Source organism: Quercus robur, chromosome 3 (genome assembly GCF_932294415.1).
Source record: "Quercus robur chromosome 3, dhQueRobu3.1, whole genome shotgun sequence".
Lineage (NCBI taxonomy): Eukaryota > Viridiplantae > Streptophyta > Magnoliopsida > Fagales > Fagaceae > Quercus > Quercus robur.
The window spans coordinates 24,384,109-24,411,910 of record NC_065536.1 but is presented as its reverse complement, the minus strand read 5'-3'; the positions used below and the strand labels follow the sequence as shown (position 1 = coordinate 24,411,910).

Here is a 27,802-nt window from a genome sequence, read left to right as displayed (position 1 = left end):
GCACAAGAGTCAATGAACGATTGCGTCGCCTTAAAGTCTCGAACCGCGTCAACCCCAGCCGTCTGCACCCTTTGGCCTAGATCCGTCACCTCCTCCTTGAACTTGTCATTCTGACGGTCAGCCTCCACCAGCTTCTCCCTCACTTCCTTCAGCTCTTGATTTAGCGTACGGACGGCATCCTTGTACTGCCCTTGTTCATTCATCAGATTTGTATTATACTTCTGGACCCCAGTAACGACTCCCTTCTTCGCGACGCAATGGTCTTGAAGGGCCTGAACACGCACCAAGGCCTAAGAAAAGAACACAGTCGTCAGTCAAAGTTCATCAAAGCAAAATAAAATCAGATCGACCAAAAGGTAGCAAGCATACCCTGGTGAGATCAAAAAGGGCTGACGCCCCTAAATCCTCCGTCTCCAACAGATCACAAGGCTCTATGTCCGTCGGCTTTATGAAGGACTTAACCTCCCCGACGACATAATCCTTGTGGGTCAAGAGACGACAGGGGCCCTCATTGACGGGACCCAAGGAGGTCATTACCCCTTTGCCCACACCGTGGCTTGGCTTGAGAGGTGATTTTTCCTTTGCAGCACTATCTCCAAGAGTGATGGCGGCTTTTTTAGCCGGACGGCCATCACTCCCGTCGAGCTTTCTCTTTACCTGCTTAGTGACGGCCTTAGGGGTTGACGACGTCTCCCCCCCTGCCTCATCTGCCCTCTTCTCTTCCTTTTGATGGGCTGCGACAGCCCTTACCTTCTGTTTAGCAGATTCCATCTCTACAATAAAAAAAAAAAACTAACAGTTAGAACAAGAGACGGAGGAGTAGACTGATGGAGGTGATAAGGAGTACTTACGTCGATGGGAGAAATCGTCCAATTTCCGAGCTTCAGCTGACAGCTCTGGACCCCTACAGTATAAATGAATAGTGTCAAGGGTGATCAAATCCCTACACTTACATTCCTCCAAAGGGATTTCTAGAACCCGACGGATGAACTCCTCATGTTTGTCGGTTATGTGGGGACGGGTATGAGCTGAAAAGAAAAAAAGAGAAAGAATGTTAGTAGCGTCACTTAAAAAATGAAAGGAAATAGAATTTACTGATGAGTTAACTTTCTTGGAGAAACGGCTTCAAGGGCAGCAATGCACAAGGTGACGGAGTTAAGGAACAAGGTGACGGAATTCAGGGCGACGGTCTGTCTCTTTCAAAGATTAGCAAATGTGAAATAGAGGAAATGAGAAGAAGGACCCCTTTATATATAGAATGAAAAGGCGTGGAAGACGAAGCGACGCCCTCGTCAGAAGCAAAGCCAATGGGAACTCGCCACGTGTCCAAAGCATTAAGTGCACGGCGGCTCGAGGAGTCCCATATAAATAATTTTCCCGTCTCCTTAAAGAATGTGACAATCAACAGAAACATTAACTCCATAACCCGTTACTATAAAAAGTGACGGAGATATGGAGTAGGGGGCAACTGATAAGGATAAAAGAGATTGATCAAGTAAGATAAGGCGACGGTTTATTTCTAACGGTATCTACTTGGCCATCAGCCCCTGTTTAATGTCTGACGGCGGGCTAAAGCTGTAAGGAGAGGCACCCATAGGCTGACGGGGTAATAAAGCTGAAGGGTGATCCTGAGGCTGACGGGGTGAAGAATGAAGGCATAATATAAGCTAACGACACTAGTCAAAGAATGCTTGCTAACCACGTTTGCATGTATAAGTAAATGACTTGCCCTCCACGTTTTGTAAGAGGGATTCCTATATGGAAAGGATCCCGCAAAATACGCCCAAGAAGACTCCTATAAGGAAAAGATTTCTACTCCAAGGAAAAAGAGTCAACCCCTACTACTATAAAAACTCAAGCACCCTCACGAATCAAGGTACGCATAATTTACCCTCTTTAGCACTCTAGAGCAGTGAGAATAGTTCTGATTTGACTTTCGGAGGGTATTTGGCCGGTACCACACCGGTGCTCTCTGCTAGGTCCTTTATTTTTGCTGTGCAGGTGCTATTTGGAGCGCGCGAGGACCGTGTGACTTACTGGTGATATTTTCGGCATCATCAATACATATATATATATATATATATATATATAGGCAAAGTGCAGGAATTTCGAATTGAAAAACTCATTGTGAAATTGGATGCTGAAAAAGTAATAAACATTATTTCTAATACTTGCAACATTAGGCTATGATTGATTCAAAGGAAAATATTTTCCGACCATAAAATATTTTCAAGTGTTTGGTTGCATTATTAAAAATGTTATGGAAAATATATTTTCTATTACTTTCTCACATTTTTTCATCTTCCAAACATATATATAATAAAAAAATAATGAGAATTTTTGATCAATAAAATCATGATTGGTGACCATCGGTGGCTATAGTTGGCAACCAAAGACCAAAGACATTAGTGGAGGGTGGTGGTTGGGTGACTAACAATGGGGGGTGGGGGATGGAGGTTCTATTTATGCGTTTTGGGTGATGTGGAAAATGAAGAAATACAAATGAAAGTGTAAAACATTTTTCCCCAGAAGTGCTTTTATTTTAGAGAGATGCTATGTCCACAACATTTTTACAACATTTTCACAACAAATCACAAGTGGTTAGTTATTATTAGTTCAAATTTGAAACTAACATTAAGATTATTTTTTTGCCCCAACAATAACAACCAGTAATTACCTGACACTTAGAATTTGTTGTGAAAATGTTGTTGACATATCATTTCTCTTTATGAGAGATGCTATGTCTACAATATTTTTACAATATTTTCACAACAAATCACAAGTGATTAAATGATGCGTTATTTCACATCTTTGCCATAGTCCATTCTAGTCTCATTCAAAAGTAGACCCTTTATTATAACATGTTTGAATGATGTGTCTAGAAACAAGAGTAAAGAAAGGTGTAGAATAGAAATTCTTTGTCCCAGGTTATTTGGCTGTATAATTTTCTTATTAGTACAAATTTTTCTACCGATTTTAGTCAAAAATGAATTAATTTCTTTGTTCCACTTTTTATGCTCCTCTTTATTTATGGTATATTACGTGCCAGATTTTTTTCCCTTTCAAACTTTTAGTAATTTTATAAAGAATATATATAACAAGTTAGTGATTAGTAGAGTATAAAATGGAGCATAACAAATAAGATAGAGAATTTGTATTCGAAAGATGTAATTTTTTTAAGAGGAAAAAAGAAGGGTGTAAATTAAGGATTAAAACAGTGATGAACTGAGTAATATACTAAGGTTCAATAAATATATATTGAAGAGAATTTATTATATATAGTATTATAATTTTTTTTTTAGACATTATTTTTTTGAGACTATTAAGAATGTCTATAGCTCCTTAGGTGAGGTATCATTTTGTTGGGTCCATTGAGAAGTCAACAAGACTGTTCATAATCTAGCTAAATGGTCTTTCAAGTCTCAAGCATGATGCATTTGCCTGTTTTTGAATTGTGTAATTCTCCCAAGTTTTGCCTGTGTCATCTTGGAGGAGGCTAGATGTCTAGTGTACTCGTGTTGTGTCCTTCTGTTTTCTGTAAAAGTTTGTTATTCATAAAAAATAATAATAAAAAAAATAAATAAATTCCAAGTTTAATAAATATTCTCTTTACAAATATTATGTTATAGAATAGTAACAAGGCTAAAACTTTACTCAATATCTTTTTATTGAATGTGAATTTTGATTAATCCACTATTGAATCACTTTTCTTTTCTTTTTTTTATTATATATATACCTTCCATGCTTGCAAAATTTTCCAAGTGTGCCTCCCATGACCTGAGTTAAAGCATTTAACAGTGCCAATCTTGTGAGACTTTCGAGATCTACTCCAGTCCAACTTGGAGTCAAAGTAGCTGTTCTTGTGCAAATAGAACACAACCAACAAAGAGAGAAACATCACAAGAACAAATCAGAAATTTTAGCTAACATCTTGAATCCCAATAAATAAAAGAAAACGTAGATGAACAATTAGTTTCAAAAGGCAAATTGGATTTGAATACCAAAACCACAAAAGTTTATATTATTAACAAAAACACATGTAATACAAACCAGTGACATGAGATTATGGTTCCATTTATCAATATTATTAAAGTAAAAAAAAAAAAAGGCAAGTTACCTATGTCTTCGAGGCTCACATCCAACTTAAGTAAGAGTTATCTAATAATTTTTTATTGTGAATTTTTAAAATCTGAACACGTCCTGCTTCATCAAAAGCACCTATCTCAAGAAGAAGCTATAATCGGCCCGGTTTATGAATTGAACACTATAAGGATGAGTACATGCGTGGGTGCATCAAAGAGAGAAAGAAAGGGAGGGAGAGAATATTACCTCAGAAGAGCAGGATGTATAAGGTCCAATTTGTTGGTTGTTCCAACAATGAAGATGTTGTTCATATTGTGAAAACCATCAATCTAAAATAAACAACTTATTAGTTCGATATTGAACAAGAGGGATAGAAAAGAAAAATAAGAAAAACCTCAAAAATTTTCAATTATTCTAACGAATTTCATATGCCATATTTATAAATTAAATGAGGATTATTCACTAACCATTGTTAACAACTGATTCACAACTCGATCCATTTAGTCTGAATTGGTGGAGCTACCTATTCTCTACACAAAAAAAATTATACCCAATATTGAATCAAAATATGATAATTAACAAATGAATAGTTAAAATTTGATTCTTTTACCTTTGCTATTGAATCTAATTCATCAAAGACAATTATATGGAGTGGACTACATACTATCACCTTAAAAAGGAGGAAAATAAAGAACAGTTAATACATGTTCTAACAAAATGTAAAGTAAATCTCTCTCAAATTTATAGTCTTTACCATACTTCTTGTATTTACTTATTGCTTCCGAGAAAAGATTTCTCACGTTCACCTTAGTATTACCATGCCACATGTTTAATAACTCAGGACCTTTTATAACTTGCACGGTGCAGAATGCTATGTTAATGATAAATGATTGTATCGGACCTAATTCATAATGATATATAAATATAGATGGATGTTGAGACTTTAGTATTTTACTCTCTTTTATTTCACTTCGATGTAATAGATTACAAGCTATTGCCTGACCTTGTAAGTTAGTGGTGTAGGGTGTGCGATGAGTTTTGTTTAGGCGTAGCTGGTGAAATGGAAGAGTGAGTTGTTTAGAGAAACTTACAGGTGGATGAATTGCACCCTACAAAGAACTCTTAGTTCTCAAAATAGCACTCAAAAGGCTAGGTATTTTATTCACTTTTCAAAACTGATTACAAAAATGAGGCCAATATTCTATTTATAGCTCATGCAGCCACTTAAATGGCTCAAGCTGACCTTAATTCCTATTGGTGTAGGCTATACTAACTAACACACACCCTAACTACCTGAATACAATTTAATCCCATAGGTTGCTGTACAATAACTGCCTGCACCTAGTACTTGGTTACAAGTCTAACTAATTTGACTCTTATCTGTTACAGCAGAGACTTCTAGCCTCCGATGCTCCCTCCAATTGCTTGCAATTGATCTGGAAATGGATTGGAGACTTAGTTAACCTCCTCAACAGAACCTTAGTTGACTGCTGGAAGTATTAGACCACAATAGAACAGGCTGCTGAACTCGAACCAGCGGGTACTGCTGCCCTATAGGAACCCAAGCCCTTCTGATTTGAAGAGATGTGGCTCACTAACGATAATTGTGAAGAAACTATTCAGTCAGCTTGGGGTTTGAACACTACTGGTACTCCAATGTTTAGAGTATATGACAAATTGAAAACTGGCAAAAAAAAACAACTTTGGGTGTGGAATAAAACCATTTTTAGTAGCGTCAAAAGAGAGCTCAGACAAAAAAAAGAATTGCTTAAACAGACAGAGTTGGCATACATACAAGGCCACAGTCATTAACCAGTCCTAGTGCTACTACATAAGGAGGTGAATTCTCTTCTTGACAAAGAAGAGAGAATGCAGAGGCAAAGATCCTGTTCTCAATGGCTACAACATGGGGATTGAACATCAGATTCTTCCATGGTAGAGCTACTCAGAGAAAAAGAAAGAATGCTATTAGGGGTTTCAAGAATGAGAGGGGTGAGTGGAAGTCAAATGATGCCAAGATTGCCCCCAATTTTGGTCAATTACTTCTCTCAACTTTCCACTACTACATCCAATCCGCAAGCCTTAGAGCAGGTAATGGAAGGGGTTCAATCATGTGTAATTCGGTCAATGAATGCCATGCTTTTACAACCATATACAGTGGAGGAGGTCAAGGTTACATTGAAAAAAATGGCCCCATTCAAATCTCCAAGGCTAGATGGTATGTCCCAATCTTTTGTCAAAATTATGGCATGTGGTTGGGAGTGATGTTACTGGGGGTGTTATCTTGCCTAAATTTGGGAAGAATCTTGAAATCTATAAATCATGCTTTCATAACTTTGATTCCAAAATCCACCTTCCCCTTTCCTTAACTTCCCATTTAGCCGCTCTCATAATAAACTCTCTAGAATAATCCTGCCTTGATAGAAATTTTTAACCAAAGAAAAATGCCAAATCTTAGCCTCCAAAATAGCATCTCTTATCCTAGTATCCTAGTATTAACGCATTTGAACTCAAAAAAAAAAAAAAAAAAAGTTCATATTCCAAAGAATAAGTTTGGACATACCCAAATTGACTACAAAGTATATCCCCATAGTTTTCTTTAACAAATAGAAAGGCAGCAAATTGGCCTTTTCGGCTAGCTTCCCACTTGGACACACCTTCTGCTACTGCCTCGTCTGGTGGTTACCATTGATTTTTTTTTTTTTTTCCCACCATTTTGATGAAGAATCCAGGTCCATTCCCAACCCAACAAAAAAGTGATAGCTTTGTTTTTTCTATAAATAGTTTATTTTTTCTTCACTATAAATAAGACCTCAAGCTTAATACAATTTAAAAAAATGAAAATATTTTCATAAAAGTTTCCTTTCTATTCAAAATGGATAAGAGATATAATAATTTCAAATATAGATAAAAACAAACCACTCAAATGCCAAAATAAATGAAAAAACCATTCCAAAAAAAAAAAAACAAAAATCAATATGAAATACATAATAACACAAAAATTCATATTCTTTTACCTTATTTCCTAGTCCCCCAATTCCAACATATGATCAGATTGTGCGTAAATCGGCACCTATGAGCTCTCTTTGACTCATTTTCTTTCTTCGCCTGCGATTTATCTTCTTTCTTGGCCACATAGCTTAAGGATCTAACCAAATTGAGAAATAACAAAAACAAAAAGAACCTCAAAACCATTAACTACACAAATCTGCGATTTATGTTATATATCAACTCAACATAACAGGCAAAGAAATAAAATAAGAGGAGGACTCACCTGAGAGAGAAAGGAAAAGAGAGAGAAGTGTTGTTTCGGCTGATGAGAACAAGAGAGAAAAGAGATGGTGAGAGATCCTGAAGACTGGTTTGATTCAACATTGCTACTTGAATCATAGTGTTTTTTTGTTGCAAAAGGGTGGTTCTGTTTGTCGTCTCTGCTGGTGATGATTTTGGAGACAGTATGAAATTGACGGAAAATCTGGTAGTAGTTGAGACTTGAGAATTGAGAGTGACACTAATGGGTGAAAAAAAAAAAAAAAAAAATTTCTGGGTGTAAAAATGTTATTTAAATTGAATAGTTATAGTCTGACAGAGTTTTGAGACTAAATTATGGATTTTTTTAGAAAATAACAACAAAACCCAAACAATATCATTAGTTAGGAAACGTTTTAAACTATTTTGGATTCTAGCAATTCGAGTCTAAAGTGGACGATTTTTGTGTTATGAAATCGAGTAATTTTTACTCGATTTTGCTTTTTTGCCAGTACCTGAGGTGGGCCCAATATGCCAGAAATCGAGTTTACTGAACTCGTTTTGTAAGAGTTGAACTCGTTTTGCAACACTGGAAAACGAGTCCATTGAACTCGTTTTTTACTCTTACAAAACGAGTTCAGTAAACTCGATTTATGCGTGTAAGCCATCCACTCAAAAGCAGGCACACAAACACACAGCACTCTCTCATTTCCCTCTCTGACTCTTAGTCCCTCTCACAAAAAAACCAAACACAAAAAACTTTCAAACTTATTTTCTAAAAAAATCCAAAAACTTCAATCTCAGTCGAGCTCTCTGACACTCTCTCATTCCTGTCGCTCCGTTGCCGGCACCGTCGCCGACTCCCGTCGCCGTCGCTGTTTCTCCCTCCCTTCGCCGTCGCTGCTTCTCGCTCCCGTCACCGTCGCCGTCGCTGCCTCTCGCCGTCACTGCCTCTCGCCGTCACAAGTAAACTCTCACAACACCATTTTGCTTACAAAGAAAAGCAGTTCAGAAAAGATTCAACTTTCAATCGCTAAACAAATTTCAGAAAAGATTCAACTTTCAAACAATGACTGTTGGAACATGCTGGCAGTTTATAAAAGGAAATCGAGTCCAAAGGACTCGGTTCCTAAGCCTGAAAAACGAGTTCGTTGAACTCGGTTTCAAAGAGTAGAAATCGAGTCCAATGGACTCGGTTTCCAGGCTTTGAAACCGAGTGCAAGGGACTCGGTTTTCATGCTTTAAAACCGAGTCCTTTGGACTCGTTTTCCAGGCTTAGAAGTCGAGTTCTTTTAACTCGATTTCTCGCAATAATAAACTAATAAACCCAGGAAATCGTGGATACTGCACTCGAGTTGTTATATTCCAAATTAGTTTCAAACGTTTCCTAACTAATGAAATAGTTTCGGTTTTGTAGTTATTTTCTGAAAAATCCCCTAAATTATTCACGTGAGTGGAGGAAAAAAAATGATGATTCTATGAGAAAAGAGTGACATACAAATAACAACAGCCTATTCCATGTAATAATTGTGGCAAAAATTAAGACTTTTGATGTGATATTATAATTTACATACAATAATTATGTCATAAATTGAGATTTTTTATGCGACACTAGAAAATATTTCATTTAAATAAGGCTACCTAACTCTCATTCCTAAACTTGAATTCCTACATGCTTTTTTTTTTTTTTTTTTTTGGCTTTTTCTTCTCTACTCAGTCCTGCAGTCAATTAATGCAAAGTACAAAGCTATCCCAGAGTCCATTTGCACCACATTGGTGCTCAGGCTGGCATTTAGCTTGTTTGTCAATCTCTCATGTCCAGTCAATGGAGTGCTAGTTGTTAGCTTGGTTTCAGTTTCAGTCCTTACTCATGTCTATCAAGGTCACAGTTCAAAAAAACCAACTAGCCCCCACGTCTTCAAAGACAACAATTGCTTAAGAAAACCATTCATAATTTTGTACCATTTTCTTATTACTTAGTAATAAATTTTCTTTTACCCTTACATACCCAATAAGAAAACCATTCAAAATTCTGAACACGGAACATCAAATAAACATCCATACAGTATTACATTTCGTCAAAAAATCATTTTTTTCATTTTGTTACAAAGGTTAGTTTTGACAACTTTTATAGTTGACAATGTTCACTACTAGTTTTTTTTTTTTTTTGATTAGAAACTCTGGAATTTTCATTAGAATGAAACAGCATTCATGCTTGATACATCTTTTGAGACCTGCATAGCTATAACGGGTGGGATATCCTCAACCCATACAAGACTATCTACAACTGTAATGGCATTTTTTGCCATGAGATGGGCAGCCACGTTCCCACTATTGCGAACATGGACTGCAGACCAAGTATTGAAGCACTTGAGGTCTTGCTTGGTTCCTTCAATCACCTTTTGGATCGACCAAGGTGGGGGAGTATCGCCTAAGAGGGCTGAGATTACTGTCGATGAGTCGCTTTCAAACACAACATCCTTCAATCCCAGGTCCCACGCAAATTGAATCCCCACCTGCATTGCCATAGCTTCAGTTTCCAAGGCCTTAAGAGGAAGCGCCAGCCTTTTACTCATTGCCCCCATCAGCTGCCCCTCTGCATTCCTAATCACTACACCCATACCACAGCAGCCCCTCTCCTTACAGACAGCCCCGTCCACATTAGCTTTATACCAGCCCTGTTTTGGCGGTTTCCAAGAGGGAGTAAATGGTCTAGATGACTTACATGGGGGGGGGGGGGGATTTTCATAACGAAACTCCTTCACATATTCCTCCATATCACGGCAAAGTCTATGAGCGGGTTTGCGTTGTCCCTCAAACTTGACCGTATTCCTTTGATTCCATAATTCCTATGCCGTGGCCACAAACAGCTCCCAGTCAATCTCAGGCTTTCTGTTTCTAACCTCCCACACAACCTCCAAAAACTCATCCGTTGGGTAAGGCAAGAGAGGTAACTTGAGTCTTGATTCTCCCCAAACATCAACAGCAAATTTACATCCCCATAGAACATGTTCAATAGATTCACATTGCCCACAATATTCACACCCCACCTCAATATCAACACCCCTTGATTTTAATCGGTGTTTTGTTGGAAGAATATTCCTACATGAGCGCCACATGAACTGTTTCAGTTTGTTTGGACAGTTTAGACTCCAAACCAGCCTCCATAACGCACACATCCGCATGTTGTCTGAAGTACTTCCCCTATCCGCTTTGTGGTTTTGGGTTTTTAGCCACTTTTGAGCTACCCTATAAGCACTTTTCACTGAGAATTTGCCGTTTATGGTCCATGCCTATATCACAGAATCTTCAACAGGCTGAGAGCTTACTGTCATTCCCAGAATCGCATCTGCTTCATGAGGCAGGAAAACTCTCCTCGCCTTATCTATGTCCCAAGATCTAGACTATTTGTCAATGAGACATGCAACCATTTCAGATTCAAGAGGGACTTTAGGGCTTACCACCAAGAAAGAATCCGGAGTAGGGATCCATCTATCCTCCCATATCTTCACATTCTCTCCATTACCTACAACCCATCTAGCTCCATTCACCACAATATCCTTTGCAGCCATTAGACTTTGCCACACATATGAGGGTATACGGCCTAATTGGGCTTCCTTGAACGTAGAATCAGCAAAGTACTTAGCTTTGAGCACCTTATGGACTAAGGTATTTGGGTTTTGTTGAATTCGCCACCCTTGCTTGGCAAGCAGAGCAAGATTAAACGCTTTGAGATCTCTGAAGCCCATACCCCCTTCCTCTTTGGATGTGCAAAGCTTTTCCCACGCAATCCACGCCAACTTCCTTTCTTTGTCTTTTTACCCCCACCAAAATTTGCTCATCATGGCATTAAGTTCCTTACAAAGCGTGTCCGGTAGTTTAAAGCAACTCATGGTATAGGTAGGAGTTACTTGAGCTACCGCTTTGATAAGAATCTCTCTACCCGCATTTGAGAGCAAACGACCCTTCCATCCGGCTATTTTTCTTCCAACTTGATCTTTGATACGACTAAAGGCCTTCCTTTTTCCTTTCCCCACAAGCGGAGGCAGCCCAAGGTACTTCTCGTGATGCTGAATAATCTGGGCCCCAAATAACTGTTTCACTTGGGCCTGGACATCCCGGCTTGTATTTTTGCTGAAAAATAATGAGGTCTTTTCCTTATTCAACCTTTGCCCCGATTCGGCCTCATATTCTTCCAATACATTAAGAACCCTTTTACCCTCCTCCACTGTCGCTCTACAGAAGATTATGCTGTCATCGGCAAAGAAAAGATGGGAAATTTATGGTGCCCCCCTCCTAACTAAGACCCCCCTGATGTTACCCTCAATCTCTTCCTTTTTCAACCTGGCAGACAGCCCCTCAGTGCACAACAAAAATAAATAGGGAAATATTGGATCATCCTGTCTAAGCCCCCGTGATGGAATAATCTTGCCTTTTGCCTCCCCGTTTATTAGAACCGAGTAAGAGACTGTAGAAATGCACATCATCATTAGGGATATCCATTTATCATGAAAGCCCAACTTCCTCATTATCATCTCCAAGAATTGCCATTCCACTCTGTCATAAGCCTTGCTCATATCGAGCTTCAAGGCCATCAGAGCTTCCCTTCCTTTTTTCCTCCCATCAATGCAGTGCATAGTCTCGAAAGCCACTAGCACATTATCAGTTATGAGACGCCCCGGGACAAAAGCACTTTGGGACTCATCAATGACCTCAGTAAGAATCCTTTTCAGGCGATTAGCAAGAATCTTAGATACGATTTTGTAAATAACGTTACACAAACTAATAGGTCTATACTCAGCAATTTTACGGGGGGCTTTTGTTTTAGGAATCAGACAAATATAAGTTTCATTCACACCACAAGGCATAACACTAGTATTGAGGATTTCCAACACACAGTCAATCACATTAACACCGACAACATCCCAATATTTCGAAAAAAAGATAGGGGACATACCATCTGGGCCTGGAGCCTTTGTTGGATGCATTTGGTGAAGAGCATTCCACACTTCAGAAGCACAGAACTCAGCACACAGAGCAGCATTCATTTCTGGAGTAACTTTAGGAGTAATGGTACGAACACATGCATCGAAGCTTGAAGGGTTATTTGACCTGAAGATAGTTTCAAAATAATCCAGGATAATACCCTCTATTGCACCCGGATCCTCTTGCCATATGCCATTGGAATCCACAAGCCCCGTTATGCTATTCCTCCTACGTCTTTGGTTGGCGGTAGCATGAAAAAATTTCGTGTTGCGGTCACCCCACTTCATCCACAAAGCCCTTGATCTCTGGGCCCACATCACCTCCTCCCTCGATAGAGCTTCATTAATCTCCTTCTTCAGATTTTGAATCTCATCCGCTCTATCATGGAGGCTATTTAAGGCTTCGAGGTGTTGGAGCCACTCCCTTTTCTGCTTTATAGCATGCCCCACATTGCCAAACTCCTTCCAATTCCACCGTTGGAGTTGCTCTTGGCACCTCTTAATCCGATCAGTGATCCGGAAATTTGGGTCCCCTTTAACTGGATCCCATGTCGCCTCTATAACGTCTCTACATTTGTCATCCCTAGTCCACATGGTTTCGAACATAAATCTCTTTTTGACCCGTTTTCGCCTTTGTTCCTTGCTTAATCTTAGACTCAGCAAGCAGTGATCCGAGATGGGCATTGAGACATGAAAAAGTTTAGCATCAACAAACCTCTCCATACAATCCCCATTTGCCACCACATGGTCCAACCGCAATTTCGTCCTTTGGTCTCCATGCCTGTCGTTACACCAAGTGTACTTTTGCCCCAAGAAACCCAGATTAGCTAACCCACATCGATCTAGGCAGTCACCAAAAGCCTCCATCTGCTTTGCTTCTCTGTCCACCCCACCTAATTTCTCACTCGGATGCAAGATTTCGTTGAAATCCCCGAATACCACCCATGGCATGTTGCATTGCGCACGGAGTGCTTCAAGGAGCTGCCATGACATACTTCTCTTACTAGCTTCAGGTTGACCGTAAAAACCGGTCGCCCGCCATGGTTCGGATGAGACAACCCCATGGACTACGACATCGATATGGGAGTTGGAGCAGCTCCTGAACCTCACATCAGTGCCTTCTCTCCACAGTAGCGCTAACCCGCCGCTCTGACCATCACTAGGCACAATTATTCCTTGAGTGTACTCTGTTTTTCGCTGAATCCCCTTGATCCGATTCACACTTGCCTTCGTTTCAGCTAAGAAAACCAGAGTTGGGTCTTTGGATTTCACCTCATCGGTGAGAACATGAACCGCCAGGGAGGACCCCAGTCCTCGGCAATTCCAGGCGAGAACACTCATTGGGCTCGGCAGGGTTGCATCGCAGCCACCGCCTCATCGCCATCCATATGTTTGTGTTGCATAGATACATCGCACACCTTTGATTTCCCTTTCCTTTTCTTCTTACTGAGGGCATTAGGATCAAGCTCTTGAAGGGGCGTTGGGCCCTCTCTTTTCTGACTCCCCGGACTCTCCTTTGTACAAGGCCCTTTATCCTTCACTTCTCTCGCAAGCCTTTTCCAGTGCTTGCTGTTTGGGCCGAACTTCTCAGACACCCAACCTTCCTTTGGGTCGTAAGACATTGCTACTGCGCCTAGTTCAGGATTTGGGCCTTCTTCGTTTCCTTCAGTCAAGACCTTTGGCACCAAATTAAATTCAAAATCGGGCTCGTTCTTTTGGACCAAATCTTTTTCCCATTGCATATCAGAGAGTTGGTCTGCCTGAACCTCTGCCAAGACCCATTCTCTATCATCCAAATGAGTTTCCTTACTTGTCGACTTTTCCACCAACCCACTGACCTTACCATTTCCGTGCAAGTCTGTCTCTGCCTCTCTACTTACTTCTGACCTGGGAACGCCCCTCATCTAGTCACTAGGCTCGGCGTTTAAGGGAGTGCTCACGTGACCCACCACACCACCTTGCTCTTCTGCAGGCCCACTGGGATGATGTCCTGGCTTTTTTGGCTCACCGGCAACGAAACTACGGCGGTTTGGCTCCTTTGGTCCTATACCCGTTTGGTTTAACTCCCATCCACTTCGCCTTAATGGTTCTCCCCTCAGCCAAGCTCCGTATTGCATGTACCCCTCTGACAGTTGGTTTTTCTCCAATGATTTTTCTGGGCACTCTTTCACTGCATGGTTTAACATTCCACACTCATAGCAGAAATTAGGGAGTCTCTCGTACTTGAATTAAACCCACCGGCTCTCCCCTCCCTCAATGATAACTTTCTTCCCATGAACTAGTCTCTTAGAGACGTCAATACGAACTCTTACGCGCAGACATTTCCCCCATTGGACCCCTGAATCTGGCACATCAACCTCCATTACCTCCCCTAACTTCACTCCGATCATCCAACCCGTTTCTTTTGTTCTGCTCTTTAGGGGCAGGTTAAAAATCTGAACCCAGAATGGCGACCACTTCATCACAATATCCTTCGGCACTAGTTCCCCTTCGAACTCTTGAAGAATCACCAGTTGTTTTTCAAAGCTCCAGGGGCACATATTCAGTACCCTCTGTTTGTCTTTCGTGTCCCTAAATTCCGCATTGAAGAGCTCATCTTCAATCTCAGAGATTTGAAGACTCTTATTGGGCTTCCACAACATTCTCAAGTTCTTCCTTAGAGCATCCAGGCTTATACTTCTTTGGGTAAGGACTTTCAAAACCACATAGTTTTTCCCTAGAGCTCTGGCTGCCTTCGTACAGCTAATCCCCAGTTCAATCCCATCATCTTCTTCCTCGGTGAAAGATAGTTTACTCCACAACTTTTCAAGTTCCCCTGCCATAGATCTCGTCCCTTCGTGTTGTTTTCCAGACTCCTAACGGACTTTTAACAAGATACAACGAAAGAATGTAGACTAAAAGAAACTAATGATCTAGGAAATAACCCCATCTTAGGGAGGTCACCTCAACTCCTGTAAACAAGCTACATGACGAAAACTGCCGCCACACGCATAAGAGCGTGAGGGCACTTAATATCATGGTGTTTTTAATTTTGATATGGATAGCACAAGCTAATCATTTTTTGTTCACTGCTAGTTGAAAGCACAAGAGTAAGCACAAATCTCAATTTTATTTGGTTTTGTAAAATTTCTTTGACATTTTTATTATATTATGTATTTTTTTTTTCTTTGTCTCTATCAGACTGTAACTCACCCACTACCCCAAACACTATTACCTCACTAAACTACTTTTTTCCTAACTCTCTCTCTCTCTCTTCCCGAATCCTCTCTCTCTCTTTTTTTTTTCCCTGAATTACTCTAAGTTGTAACCGTGGGTTTGAATTGGGCTTTTAATTTTTTTTTAGTTGGGCTGGCTAGGCTATCTGGGCTATTAGGTGGGCCAAGGTTTTAGAAAAGAGGGGCCCAACCCTAAAATTCTAAAATTACCTAACAAAAAAATAAAATTGGGCCAGTGGGGGCCCGGGGCCCCCTAGGTCCATCCCTGTTACTGTATCATTTCATTGCTTCGGACTATAAACAAACAGCTTGAGCCCGAGTTCATAAAAAGTTTATTTATGTTCATTTACTTAAAATTCGACTTGATTATATTAAATAAACCTTTCTCAAAAAATTTATTAAATAAGTTGAATTCAAATATGAAAATATATTTATGAACATACTTGTGACTTGTGAGTATGAGACTTGATGTAAGTATATACATAAGCTTGAAAATGGGTTGTGTTTGTCAACCAACTAAAACTTGTTTTATTAAGCGGGTTGATGTGAATTGTATCTATATTAACCCAACACGACCAAATTATTAACCATGTTAAGTGGGTCATGTCATGCAGTGCAAACTCACTCAATAAACTTGTCATATTTGGATTGAGAGATTTTGATACGACTGTTAAATAGGTCATATTTTTGTCAAACCATATAGTTGAATACAACTAACTCAACATGACATGCCAACATGAATTATCAACCCTATTTACAATGAACGTTTTACGGTTTGAAAGTTTGTAACATATGCAAATTAGGCTACTTTATTTGTTTAAATTTTTGGACAAGTCAAATTTTCGAATGAAACATTTCACACTCAACCCTCACTTGTCAATATCAATTTTTTAGCTTTATAAACTCAAGATACATTTGATTCACCAATCAAAACCGTTTGAGACCCTTTGCGTTGAGTTGGACCAGACAAGTGTTCAGGTTGAAAAATTCCTTAATAACCCCTATTTACTTATTGGAAGAGCAATAAGAGAATTCCCAATGTGTTCTACAAAAAAAAAAGGCTTCAAATAACAATCATCTCGTCACCGTTAATATCTTCTCCAAATATCTCCTTGGTCCTTGTACAACTCACACTAGCTTTTAGAAAGCACCTCTTCGTTTTGTTTATATTTTTTTGGGAAAATCATACAATAAAGCGTTTATATCATGTCACTACAAAAAACACAGGCTTTAGCCGCGTTTCAAAAACGCAGCTATAAACCCTAAAACGTGACTATAGGCTATAGTCGTGTTTTCTATAACCGCGTTTACAAACGCAGCTTTTACTGCATGACAATAGGCCCCTGTAGGTTCTATAGCCACGTTTTTTTTAAATGCGGCTACAGGTCCCCCTATAATTGTGTTTTCCCACCCCATATAGGCTAATACTTATAGTTGCATTTTGTAAAAAACGCGGCTATAGGTATAGTTTTTGACTATGTTTTAAAAACACAACTAAAGCCTCCTACAGTTGCATTTTTGAAACGTGGCTAAAGCCTCCTATAGTTGCGTTTTTGAAACGCGGCTATAGGTTTTTTTAAAACAAAAAAAATTTACTGGTTTTTTTTCCCCAAAAAATTCAAAATTAAACACAAACCTAGAAAATTCAAAATCAAACACAACATACTCACAATACAAACACACCCAGAAAATTCAAAATCAAACACAACATACTCACAATACAAACACAACATGCTCCAAAATATAAGAACACAAACCCATGAATCTCCTCTCATTCAACAAAACCAACCCAAATCTAACACTAAATCAATTCAAGGAACACAAAAGCACAAGCTCAGAAACACAAAAGAACAAGCTCAAGAATACAAACCCATTTAAACATAAGCACAATATCAACAACACAATAGCACAAATTCAAGCACAAATCCAAAGAATTTAAATTCAAAACTCAAATCCAAATCAAGACATAGACACAAATATTGCTAGAATGTCCACTTCATTCAAAAATTTTAGCATTTCCTCCATTTTCTAACTAAACAAAAAAAAAAAAAAAAAAAAAAAAAAAAAAAAAAAAAAACCACTAGATCTATAAACAAATCAGTGTGCTTGAGATGAAAAAAGAAGAAGAAGAAGAAGAAGAAGAAGAAGTAGCTACAAAGAAACAAAGAAAAAAGAAGAAGAGTTGTGCTGGAGTGAAGGAGGAAGGAAAAAAAAAGAAAGAAGAACCTAGCGTGACTTGCAGAAGAAAGGAGCAAAAAAAGAAGAAAAAAAAGAAGCAACAACTCCAAAGAAAAAAAAAAAGCAAAAGAAAAAAGAGTTGCGCTAGAGTGAGTGAAGAAGGAAGAAAAAAAAAAAAAAAGATGAAAGTGGGGGGTAAGTCAAAAAATAAAGAATTTTTTTTTTTTTTTGGTGTTACATATAGCTGCGTTTTAAAAATGTAGCTATATGTTAGTTATAGCCGCACCTATACCCACGTTTTTAAAAAACGCAACTATAGGTCACCCTATAAAAAAAAAAATTATTCAACTGGACCTATATCTGTGGTTTTTGAACGTGGCTATAGACTTAACCAATAGCCGGGTTTTTTAAAAACGCAACTATAGGTCACCCTTAAAAAAAAAAAAATTTATTCGATTGGACCTATAGTTGTTGTTTGTACATGGCTATAGACTTAACCTATAGCCGCATTTTAAAAGCGCAGCTATATGTTAGCTATAGCCGCATTTAAAAAAAAAAAAAAACACAACTATAGGTCCCTCTTTAAAAAAAAAAAAATTATTCGATTGGACCTATAGTTGCGTTTTTTGAACGCGGCTATAGAATTAACCTATAGCCACGTTTTTTTGTAAACACGGCTATAGCCCGCATTTAGCTGCGTTTTTTGTAGTGTGTTTCAAATTATATCCTAGGATTATAATTTTGTTAACTAAAGTTTAAAATTTATAAAAGCCAATTTGAAACTTTTGTTCATCTCCATTATTTATTTCATTTATTATAGCCAAAAACATAACAGAGAAAAGTAGGAAATAATTGATTAAATGTGTTTTATCTAAGGCTCGTTTATACATCAATATAACATGCAACCACTGAATAAGTAGGATAAAGAGAGAAAAAATTTCTCTATGTACGGAGTGGAGTGCTTATACATGGATTATAAAGTCTCTCCTCACTTGTTCCATCTCAACAAGTTATAAAGTCAAACAGGAAGGTTGAGTACAAGTATTGCTTATATCTGCTAGTGAACTTTATATTGTATTGACAACATTATGATGGGATGTTCACAAACCTTTTATTGGAATATAAAATTAGCATACAGAGTCTCTATTAAAGATAATTAACAATCTTTTTTTTTTTTTTTAATTCCAATGCTACTATCATGTTACTTTAACGAAAGACTGAAAAATGCTAGGGAACTAGTGGGATTCCAAGTGTAATCAATTCAAAAGTAGGCATAGCAGTCAAAGCTTTGTTTACATTCATCAAACTACGCATAAACCGTGTGTTTTCAAATGTGAACATATTCATTCTTCTTTAATCAAATAGAGAAAATGATTTGTAATAATCAACACACTTGTGGTAAAAAGTACAAATCCTATATTTCTTGTTTTTTCATTCAACTGGGCGACTAGGGGGGTTTGAAATATAGAGATCAAAGAAAATGATACCAAACAACATGGATTTATAGTGGATAATATCAATTAGAAAGCACAATAATGATTTATAAAAACAAAAACAAATGGCATATAATAATCAATATATAATAAAGGATATCAAACTTCTACTACTAGTTTGTCATTCACCATAACATGACAGAGCTGGGGTTTCCATGGAAAAATTGCTTGATGAACTTCCTTTACTAGTACCACCAATCTTCATCATTATTTTCTCCACTTGTTCTTTCTTCATGTAAGCCACATTTTTTAATCTTAGGCCATGTGAAGTAATATTAGACATTTGTAGTTGTAGTATTAGACTTAATGGTAATAACGATAATGATTGATGATGTGATGAAATCGTCAGTGAGTTGTAAGCTCCAAACCACTCCAATGGGTACCTGTGGAATAAAAACAAATGGACCAAATAGAAGGCACCGGTGTGGTACCAGTCAAGGACTCTCCGAAAGTCAAGTTTGTGAATGAGAAATCTCTAAGAACTTTATAGTGAGAGAGTTAGGGATTTTCTACGTACTTGAAAAAAGTGGAGGTCTGGTGCTTATATAGCGGTTGGTAGTGAACCAAGATCCCTTAAAAGAGGGGATTTTTCCTTATGGAGAAGATCTGATACTAGGGTTTCCGAGATTGTAGAGTGTCTTTCCATATGAGAGAGATATGAACATGTAGCGGGTCCACTTTGTGCGATATGCAAGATGTTTCCTTATATGAACTTTCGTGAGGACCAAGTAAGGCCAAGCTGGACCCGTCGGCTTTTATCCACCTTGTCAGCCTTCCATTTGTCCGTCGGACACTCTACCCATTAGGTTTTAGTGTGGCTCCGTCGCTTTTTATGTCGGCGTCCTAGGCCTTCCGTCTACTCCTGTGTGATTGACAGACCCGTAGGCGCCGTCAGTTCCCTTGCATGGGCCTTAGTAAAAAATTTCCTTATCAATGATGATGATGAAGCTGAAAAGAGGATTGTTGATAGATCAAAATCTTCCACTAAGAAAAAGTGCAGATAAAAATAAATAAAGATGAAACACACATATATTAACTCTATGATGTCGGGGATTCACTTAGATTAGTTATACAACAATTCTTACTATTAATCAAACTCCTATGTGCAATTGACTTACACGCCAGAATCAGTTACTAAATAATCTAGAGGTTTTTCAACATTAAAAAGCTAAGCATAGGAAACTAGTAATATAACTAGTAATCAAACTCCTATGTCCATATTTCTAATCTTCTGAAAACATTAAAAAATAAATATTGAAGGATTTTATTTTATTAAAAAGATGTACTTACAAATATTTCTAGGATGTCTTCTAAATATTATTTGGTTCAATGAGCAGAGCTATTATGGTATAAGAGAAATTAGAGGAAAAATAGTGCATTAATAATTTATAAACTTTTTTTTTAATAGGAAATGCACTAAATACACTTTGAATTAATGAGTTATGTTTGGTATAAGAATAATTTTAAAAAACAAAAATGATGTATTAGTCAAATCTAGGGGGCATTATTTAAATGTATGCATTAATTTATATATTTTTACCAAAAATAAAGGAGATGAGGAATTTTTGAAAAGTCAAGGGGGCCATGGCCCCCTTGTCCTCCTACCGCCTAGTTCAAGAGTCCACCTTCCTCATGCAACCCATAACCTAACCCTTACAAGCAATTGAACAAGCTTCTCAAATCATAGCATACATCCTAGTAAATTATTATATAAGGACATTTAATCAAATTATATCATAATAATTAACTATTGTCTTTCTTGTCAGATTTTGAATTAAGGCATAAAACACCTTCCTCATCCACTAGTGTTTATTTCTTGCTATTCTTGTTATTTTGTGAATATTTTGTTACAATTCTTAGTAAATTAATCAATCTACATATGTACAAATCAATATATACATACACATTTAGATGTTATTTGTAATATGTTTCTAATTTTGTGAGTTAATTTAATTTAACTTGGTACGTACATGTTAATATGTTATGATTATATTTTGCACCCTAAACTTTTTGAATACACGTTTTGCACCATCAACTGTGATCCTTGTTACACTTTGCATCTCGACATCAAGTTTGCAATTAGCTTGGATGGAAAAATATTGCACCATGTGAAAAGATTTAATTGTCCATCTTCTTAATCCTTTAAAGACAAAAGATAAATTATATTTTACCATCCTAAACTATACTTCTGATTACACTTTGCACCCTATAACATGAGTCATACTTTAGAGTGCAAAAATGCATTCAAAAAGTACGAGATGCAAAGTGTAGAGTGTACAATGCATGCTCTCACTCCCTACACTTGTTAAACTACTACATTCATTTCTATCCCTATACTTGTTAAATTACCACATTCATTTTCATCACTCTACTTACCACATTCATTTCCATCATTATATGCACAGTGCTAACTTCTCATACATGCTATTGCTCCCAATACTTGCTAAATTAACGATTACTAACTCCCTATACTTGTTAAATTACCACATCTAAATTAACAATTACTAGCTCCCTATACTTGTTAAATTACCACATCATATACTTGTTAAATTACCTAATCCTATTAGATTAAATAATTAAACAACAACATACAAATGGTGGAACATAAAATCTCTAGGCAAACTCAACTTTTTCTTTTATAGAAATCTATAAGAATAGAAAAAGAATAAGGGAACATTGTCACCAAGAATACTAGTATAAAACACTAAATGATAATTTAAACCAAACTACTAACATTCTAAAGAATGAAGAAACAAATAGCAAACGTGATATAAATGTCACAATAGCATCCCATATGCAACATTTTAGGCAATAAAGAAGAAACACATACTTGTTTAAGAAACCTCTCACACAATCCGAGTTGCAACTTAGGGAGACCAAACTAAAAATTATAAAACCTTGTCAGCAGTAGCACTATATATGGAAACATATATTTGATATTAAATATAAAATTTTAAAAAATAAATAAAATACCTTCACATTCTTAACTAATGTATATGGTACAACCTCCAATTCTACTACGCCTGGCTCATATGTGGAATCCTTGTTACAATAGCCAAAATGTTAGATAAATAATTTCAATCAAAATTATCAATAAATACATATGGAAGACAAAACGATACTCACAATGTCACGCTCACCATCTCTCCCACTGATGTATTGACGAATTGGAGTTGCCTTTCGTTCAAAGTTATAACTCCTTCATTCAAAGTTCTATCTACCATATTATCTAATTAAGGAAACTTCTTAATATAATACCAATCCAGTTTCTCTCTTCAAAAATAAAAAGAGAAGAAAAAAAAACTTATTAAACTCTTTGTTCAAATTAGAACCAAAGTTGGAAGCATATTTTTTTGATGACATTTCAAAAGAAACATGTACAACAGTATATCACAAAGACACTTAGGGAAACTTTACACTTTACAGAGAAAACAAATAAGTAAATTTAAAACTGTCCAGATTACCATTTATTCATTCTTAAACACATACATACACACACCGGATAACTAAGACAACAAAATAACAGAGGACTAAACATTCATTAACTCAACAAAACAATCATATTTATTTTTTTTGTGGGTAATATATTTCATTGAATAAGTTTATATGCAGACTTCACTGAAAAGAACCCATTCACCAACTCCACCCAAGCCCATCTATCTATTGGGTCCCAAATAATATTATCAACAATATTAGCAATCAAAAATAACAATCACACACAAAACACAAATATTTACGTGGGAAACTCTTTCTCATTGAAGGGAAAAAACTACAGGACAAACTCCGAATAATTTAACTATTATCAAATCAATTACAATAATTCTTGTATATGTCTCATGGCTAAAGAAAAATCTCTCTTATTTTTCTTTGCTTTCACACACACACACTAATGATCTCTTTCAAAGGCGGCAACACTTTGCTCTCTCCTTTTTATTTTCTTCTCCACGCACATCTCCCTCTTGACTGTCTTCTTTTTCTCTAAGCAGCTCCCTCTTGGCTGCTCTCTCTTCTTTTTCTTTCTTGTGTGGCTTCTTCTTTCTTTGCTCTTGCACATGCTCTCTTTGTGTCTTCTTGAAGGTGGCAATACCTTCGTCTCTCCTTCCTCTTGCGATCCTCCCAAGCGAAAATTCCTTTTTTTTTCTCTCTTGGTTTCACGCTCTATTTTCCCTCTTCCCATAGGAAGGACCCTCGGGCCAAAGCCAAAGGAAAAGCCATCAAATTCTTTGTAATATTGTCTATTTATAAGACTCTTTTACTATTCCCTCTTAGACTAAGAATACATTACCTTTTTAACAAAGAATAGACTTCTTTCCATACCAAGAAATAGTCTTTCCTTCTACAATAAGGAAACTCAAATTAATTTTTCATTCTTCAACTAGGAAACCTTATTGACTTTCCAAGTCACAATTGGAATTTGAGGCAATTTCCCTACACTATCTGGTTAGTCAACTTTCCATAATGGAATCCTTAAGATTTCTTTGATTGATTCTTCGTCAAACAACTGATGGAGCATCTCAACATTCCACCCTATGGACTATGCAAATAAAATATGAGGTTCCTTCTCCTTTTGTATTTATTCTCCAATTTCCTTTGTGTAAACACCCCATTTCACAATTATAAAAAATTCTATTTGTGAGAAAAACTAAGTTCGAAAAGAAAATTGTAATTTCATATAAATGATATTAAATTCCATAATTGATCAGTAGTTGAAATCTATATCATAGTGGGTCATTATGGACTTCAATGGCAAAATGCTCCTTTTCGAGTTAAAATTAAGGTTATCGATTAAATTATGCAAAACAATTTGTATTTATTTAAAAACAATTCCAACATGGGCATGCCTACATGGGGTTTAAATAAAGTTAATTTTGATTGGTTCTTAAAAGAACTAATAAAAAGTCATCAAGAGCCTTATAGCTTAACTGATTGACATTTCTTGATGTTTCTAACGATAACATCCATGATTCAAATTTCTCTACCCTCAACTATCATAATAATGCCTTAATTCCCAATAATTGTTTTGATAATTTAGTGGAATCAATCATGATTAGGATTAACCCAATCAGAGAAGAAGTCCATATTCATCATAATTCTTGATTATATCTCTTATAAAAGTTGGAAGGTGCAATCTCAAACTTAGAAGGTGTAAAGAATATTTTACTTTTTTGTTTTTGGGTTAACCTTCTTTTAATTGTTATTTACTGAGTTGTTTGAAGGTTACTTTTAGGAACTTTTGTCATAATTTTTTAATTGGAAAAAAAATATTATAACTCTTTAGTTAGTAACAAATATTGTTAGATCCCATAATAATTGTGGGTTCCAATTAGCTCAACTAGTAGATTCTCACCATAAGTTGAAACTCTCTAAAAAAGGAAAAAAAAGATCCCATAATAATTTTTTGTACAACCCACATTTTATGATCCTATCATTTTCTTATATGATAAGGAATATTTTAGCTCAAAATTTTTCTAACTCTTTTTACCCTTCGGGCCGATTTGGATTGCTCATTAGGTAAAAGGTCCCCTTCGAGCTAATTACAACGCAACATCAACAGTCCTCTCCGCTCACATTCATCATCGGGTATTTACCCCTTTTCTGCGCTTCGGATGGGAAATGTCCTTTAGGTTTAACAACATGACGCCTTCTGTACCCTCCGCCCAAATGCACCATCAGGAGAATCACCCGTCTGGTTACACAAGGCTGAAGGGTGGTTACACTTAGTCCTATACCTTTTTTACATGATCTCAACTCATGCATCCTTATATGGAAAGAACTTACACGCCATGTCCAAAGATCCTTCTATATATTTGTATCCTCCCAGTATGGGAAGTAAAGTCCTAAGATCTCGGAATATTAACTCCATATCTTCCCTAAAAGGAAAGATTTTACGTTCATGTGATCTTGGTTTACCCTACACCATTATATAAGCACCAAGTCTCATCTTTTCCAAAGTACGTGAAATTTCCTAACTCTTACACTTTAGAGTTATATAAAGATTCTTCTATTACTGACTTAACTTTCAGATGATATTTGGTCAGCACCTCACTAGTGCTCTCTATAGATTATTTGCTCTTTTGTTCTTTAGGTACCCTAATTGATCACAATTAACTTACTGACGATTTTGTACACCATATAAAAATAAAGTATATGGAGTACAAAATAAAAATATAAAAATGAAGTATATGGTGTACAAAATAAAAAATGATCCTATCATTTTCATAACACATAAATCCCTCAACTCGAGTGGAGAAAATTTTATATTCATAGGTCCCTTTTTTTTCCCCGAAAGCAAATATGAATAGCAAGACTAGCTTGGTGCTACAGAAACAGGTGGAAGAGGAGTCAAAATCACAAGGATCAAACGACAAAGCCCCAGAGATCATATTGGAAGGTCCATGTTGCCAAGCTGTGGCCTGTGGGCTGACAAATTTGCTAACCTGGATATATAGTGGGCTGACGAGGAAGTAGGAACTAAGTGATTCTCAAAAAAAGAAAAAAGAAAAAAAAGAGGGAACTAAGAGAAGCTAGAATCACATGGATATCAGAAATGATTCGGACTAATATCCGTGTGAATGAAAGCCAGTTGGGTGTGCATGGCTTCAATAAATAGTGCCCTTTAAGAATGGGATCAACAGTCCCTAATTTTTGGCTTTCTGTGTACTGCCTTCTGCCAAAAGAGATGCTTTTTCCTCGCCAACATTAATTAGGATCACATAAATTGATTTCATGGCTGGTTAGTATTTGTCTTCTTGGATTCTTGGGTTAGCAAGAGGTGGGGGCATCGTCCGGGATATGAATGGTTCTTGGGTTCGTGTTTTTTCTAGGAAAATTGGCATTGCCACTAGTTTCATGGCCGAGCTATGGCCTTGAGAGATGGCATTTTTCTTTGTCAAAAGCTTTCTTTTTCTGCTGTTGAGATAGAAGTAGATACTAAAGCTATAGTCAACCTGTTAAACTCTCCCCAATCCTCCAACAATACTATTTCTTCTATTTTGAATGATTGCAGACAGTTAGTTTCCCATTTCCCTTGGTCATGGATCAAGACGAAGATTTAATTTTGTATGAAAGTCCGCATGTGGACTTGGTTAATTTTTTGGAATTATATCGGACCAGGTTTGGTTGTACGTTAAAAGGCGCTATCCTGAAACCTCTCTTGTTCTTCAATTAATGAAACTCCTTCACTACCCCAAAAATAAATAAATAAATAAATAAATACTAGAGTAAGAAAGAACTTATAAACTGTATATAGAGTTATCAATAGATGGTAAGTTGTTGTTGAACAAAGTTCCTTTCCAAATTAATTTGGAAAGAAACTTTTCAAACTTCTTATATATATTTTTTAGGTGTGGATTTTGAAAATCTGACTTTTGAATTTCATATTCCTTATGTCTTTAACATGCATATCAAATTTCATTCAAACTGGATGTTACTTTCTATACGAACAATAAACTTATTTTTTATATACAATTTTAGATCATAAAAATTTGAAATTTTAACATTTGTTTGATGATATAGCAATTAATCATTGATCTTATTGAAATTTTGCAAACATGAAGGATATAATAAGATTATCCAATCCAACGGTTAGATTTTCAAAATTTACATTTAGCATAAAGATATATGAGGAGTTTGAAGGGTTTCTCTCCTAACTAGTTTGGAGAGAAACTCTTCAAATTTCTCATTTATATATTTTTCGAGTGTGAATTTTGAAAATTTGACCATTAATTTTATGTTTCTTATGTCCTTAACATACATATCAAATTTTATTCAAATTTGATGTTATTTTCTATGCGATCAATAAAATTATTTTTTATACACAATTTTAGATCACAAAAACTTGAAATTTTAACATTTATTTAATGACATAGCAATTGATCTTTGATCTTATTGAAATTTTGCAAACATGAATGATATAATAAGAACATCCAATCCAACGATTAAATTTTCAAAATTCAGATTCAATATAAAGATATATGAGAAGTTTGAATGGTTTTTCTCCAAACTAATTTGGAGAGAAATTTTGTTCTAAACTTCAGGGGGTAAATTCCAAATTCTGAAATTTCAAGGTATAAAATCCAAATATCCCCAAACCTTAGGAGTGTAGTTTACAATTTACCCCTCTTTTTATATTTACAAATATATAATCAAATACATTTATAAAAGACTTTTAGGCTTTGAGAAAAAAGAAATTTGGCACAAAAAGTCCTAGTTAATAATTTGTTTTTTAAAATTAGATTGTGGCTTTTTATTTTTCACAAGGAAAAAGAGATACAATACCCTCTCAATGGAAAAAGAGATAATAATTTTTGTTTTTATTTTTGAGAAATAGTATGTCTACAACATTAATTACTATGTCATAAAAAAAAATGTTAAAATTTCAAGTTTTTGCGATATAAAATTATGTATAAAAAATAATTTTATTGATCGTATAGAAAATAACATCTAATTTGAACAAAATTTGATATGCATGTTAAGGACATAAGAAACATGAAATTCAACGGTCAAAATTTCAAAATTCACAAAAAAAAAAAAAAAGATGTATGAGAAGTTTGAAGAGTTTATCATATTAGGGATATTTGGATTTTACATCATTAAATTC

General features: G+C 36.4%; 1 protein-coding gene across 4 annotated transcripts in view; it reads right to left on the bottom strand.

Moving 5' to 3' along the window:
* The window catches only part of LOC126717557 (uncharacterized), a 185,028-nt gene that overhangs the window by 84,656 nt on the left and 72,570 nt on the right, over nucleotides 1-27,802 (bottom strand). The window contains exons 1-6 of one of the 4 annotated variants that reach the window (XR_007652647.1): nucleotides 7,358-7,636; nucleotides 7,101-7,231; nucleotides 4,551-4,613; nucleotides 4,330-4,412; nucleotides 3,737-3,854; nucleotides 3,255-3,535 (exon numbers count right to left, since the gene is read on the bottom strand). Coding sequence is in view for 2 of the 4 variants with exons in the window: in XM_050419366.1 (XP_050275323.1) it covers nucleotides 3,497-3,535; nucleotides 3,737-3,854; nucleotides 4,330-4,412 (240 nt within the window). In the remaining 2 variants the exon portion in view is untranslated. Of the gene's footprint in view, nucleotides 1-3,254; nucleotides 3,536-3,736; nucleotides 3,855-4,329; nucleotides 4,413-4,550; nucleotides 4,614-7,100; nucleotides 7,232-7,357; nucleotides 7,637-27,802 lie in introns of those variants that run through there. The other 3 variants (XR_007652648.1, XM_050419366.1, XM_050419365.1) reach the window with 3 other exon arrangements.